We start from the raw sequence: 1,986 nt of genomic DNA on the forward strand, positions 1-1,986 counted from the left end.
AACTTTTCTAATATAATTTACTAATCTTCATCTACAGAATGTTATACTGACATCACCGGGTGGTGGTCAGCAGACAGTTCTTTTGGCCTCTCAACCGCTCCGGCCGGCAAGTTCGGTTGCAGGGGCTGCAAATCAACAAACAACCACTGCAACGACTTCCAATGCTGTTGTATTGCAACAAGCTGGAGGAACACAGCAAATCTTACTTCCTGCTGGTTTTCAAGGCGGCACTATTAATCTTAAAGGTATTCAAGGCATCCAAGGATTACAAGGACTCAAGGTCATACCTGTTGCTCAGGCTGCCACACCTGATGGTGCCAAAGGTAAATATTTTAGTTCATTATTATATAATTGACCCTTTTCGTCTACCATTGTATTAACTGATCGTTTCACTCTGACAAAGGTCGGTCGCAAATGTTTGCAAGAATTATATCACCATCAACTGTGAGGGCTACAGGTGTACAACAATCAGCAATTGCCGTTGCTGTAGCTGGAGCTGGTACCACGGGGACAACAACTGTGGCAGCGGGTACTGCTCCAGGAGTTGCGCCAATTAGTTCAACTAAGGAACAAACAAATATGTAGACTCAAAAGGTTTTCTCAATTTTTTTTGTTAATGTTTTTTTACATGTATGTAACATCTTTATGTTTTCAATTTTGTTTTTCTTTCTTTCAACAAAGAAAACCTATTTTATTTATTTTGCGTGGACATATTATGTGGTTGTGTAGCTTATAAGGTCCCGTGATCACTGTGTCTTGTCCCACAGTTTTAACCTTTAAGTAATTGTCAGTTCCATGTTAGTTAAAAGAACTGATGGATTTAGAAACCTACTGATTTTGTACCTGGTAGATTAGGAGATGACTTGTAAAAAGTAATTTAGTACAATGTAATTACTTGCATGTTTCTTCCTGCCAAAATTCTCTTTTTCTACTACTCTGTTTAATCTACTCTTCTTTTTTTAAAAAATAATATGTAATTGTATTTTAAATTTCTCTGGAAATTAAAACAAATTGTTGGATTATGTAGAGTAGTGCTTATTGTCTCGTTAAAAACTTAGTCTTAATTTTCATGAATGACATGTTCTATACAGAGAGGTGCAGACCCATTTGCACTCAAATTTCATTCATCAGCTGTTTAAGAAAAAAGGTTGAAAGGTTTAGGTGTGGTAAACCGCAAATGAAGCACAGTTTGTGTATAGTTTATTCATTTGAAGTGAAGACAGATATTGTGTGTGTTATTTGGAAGTTTTTAAAAAGAGGCTGGTTTGACTTCTTTATCTGAAAACTCAAACACCCACAGCTTATGCCAAAGACTAAGGGTTCTAGTGTTTTAATTTTTCTTAGAGGGCCTATTTATTATTGGGTCTGTATCTTACCTAAGGGAAAGAGAATCTTGGTGGACAATTGCTTCCTTGATTTTGAAGCAATTGTTCATCCTAAAAAATACTTGTGAGTATATATGTTATATTTGTCATATATAATAAGATATGTCTTTTTGTTGACAAAACTGTTTTTCAAATATAAGTCTGACTTCAGATGTTAAGTGGTTGAATGACTATTCTTATTTCTGTATCAATTTTAAAGTAAATCCCATTGCAATTGCACATATTTTACCTGTGTATTTTCACTCACTTACGACCTCACCTTTACAACGTTGTAAATCTGATAGTGTACATTGTTAAGTGTAAATCACAGATATACGACAAGATTTTATTGAGCCAGTGCCATTTTCTTTGTGAACGTGTATAGAAAGAAAAGTTGAGTAACTATTCCAAATATAAATATTTTGACTTGTTGCATACTTATTGCGTTTCTTATTTCTTCCCTTTCATTCATTCACTGATGACTTAATAGCTAAGCTTTGGTCCTCCTTTCCAGAAGAACTCAAAGAATCAACAAATTCGCGCCATTTGCATTCGAGTCTAAGCCGAAGCCAAGCCGAAGCTAGCGAGTCGAAGAGCCGAAGTGCTGTCATAGACACCGGGG

General features: G+C 35.9%; 2 protein-coding genes across 6 annotated transcripts in view; one reads left to right on the top strand and one right to left on the bottom strand.

The window, feature by feature from the left end:
• The window catches only part of LOC113217472 (polyhomeotic-proximal chromatin protein), a 21,064-nt gene extending 19,263 nt beyond the window's left edge, over nucleotides 1-1,801 (top strand). For all 3 annotated transcript variants that reach the window (XM_026437381.2, XM_026437379.2, XM_052268513.1), the window contains 2 exons: nucleotides 38-323; nucleotides 404-1,801. In XM_026437381.2, the coding sequence (XP_026293166.2) occupies nucleotides 38-323; nucleotides 404-585 (468 nt within the window). In that variant the 3' untranslated portion in view covers nucleotides 586-1,801. The remainder of the gene's footprint in view (nucleotides 1-37; nucleotides 324-403) is intronic.
• Nucleotides 1-1,986, bottom strand: part of LOC113217483 (putative cyclin-dependent serine/threonine-protein kinase DDB_G0272797/DDB_G0274007) — a 22,755-nt gene that overhangs the window by 1,543 nt on the left and 19,226 nt on the right. The gene's annotated exons all lie outside the window — the stretch shown is intronic.

Source organism: Frankliniella occidentalis, unplaced genomic scaffold (genome assembly GCF_000697945.3).
Source record: "Frankliniella occidentalis isolate FOCC.00 unplaced genomic scaffold, Focc_3.1 Scaffold71, whole genome shotgun sequence".
NCBI classification, from domain to species: Eukaryota; Metazoa; Arthropoda; class Insecta; order Thysanoptera; family Thripidae; genus Frankliniella; species Frankliniella occidentalis.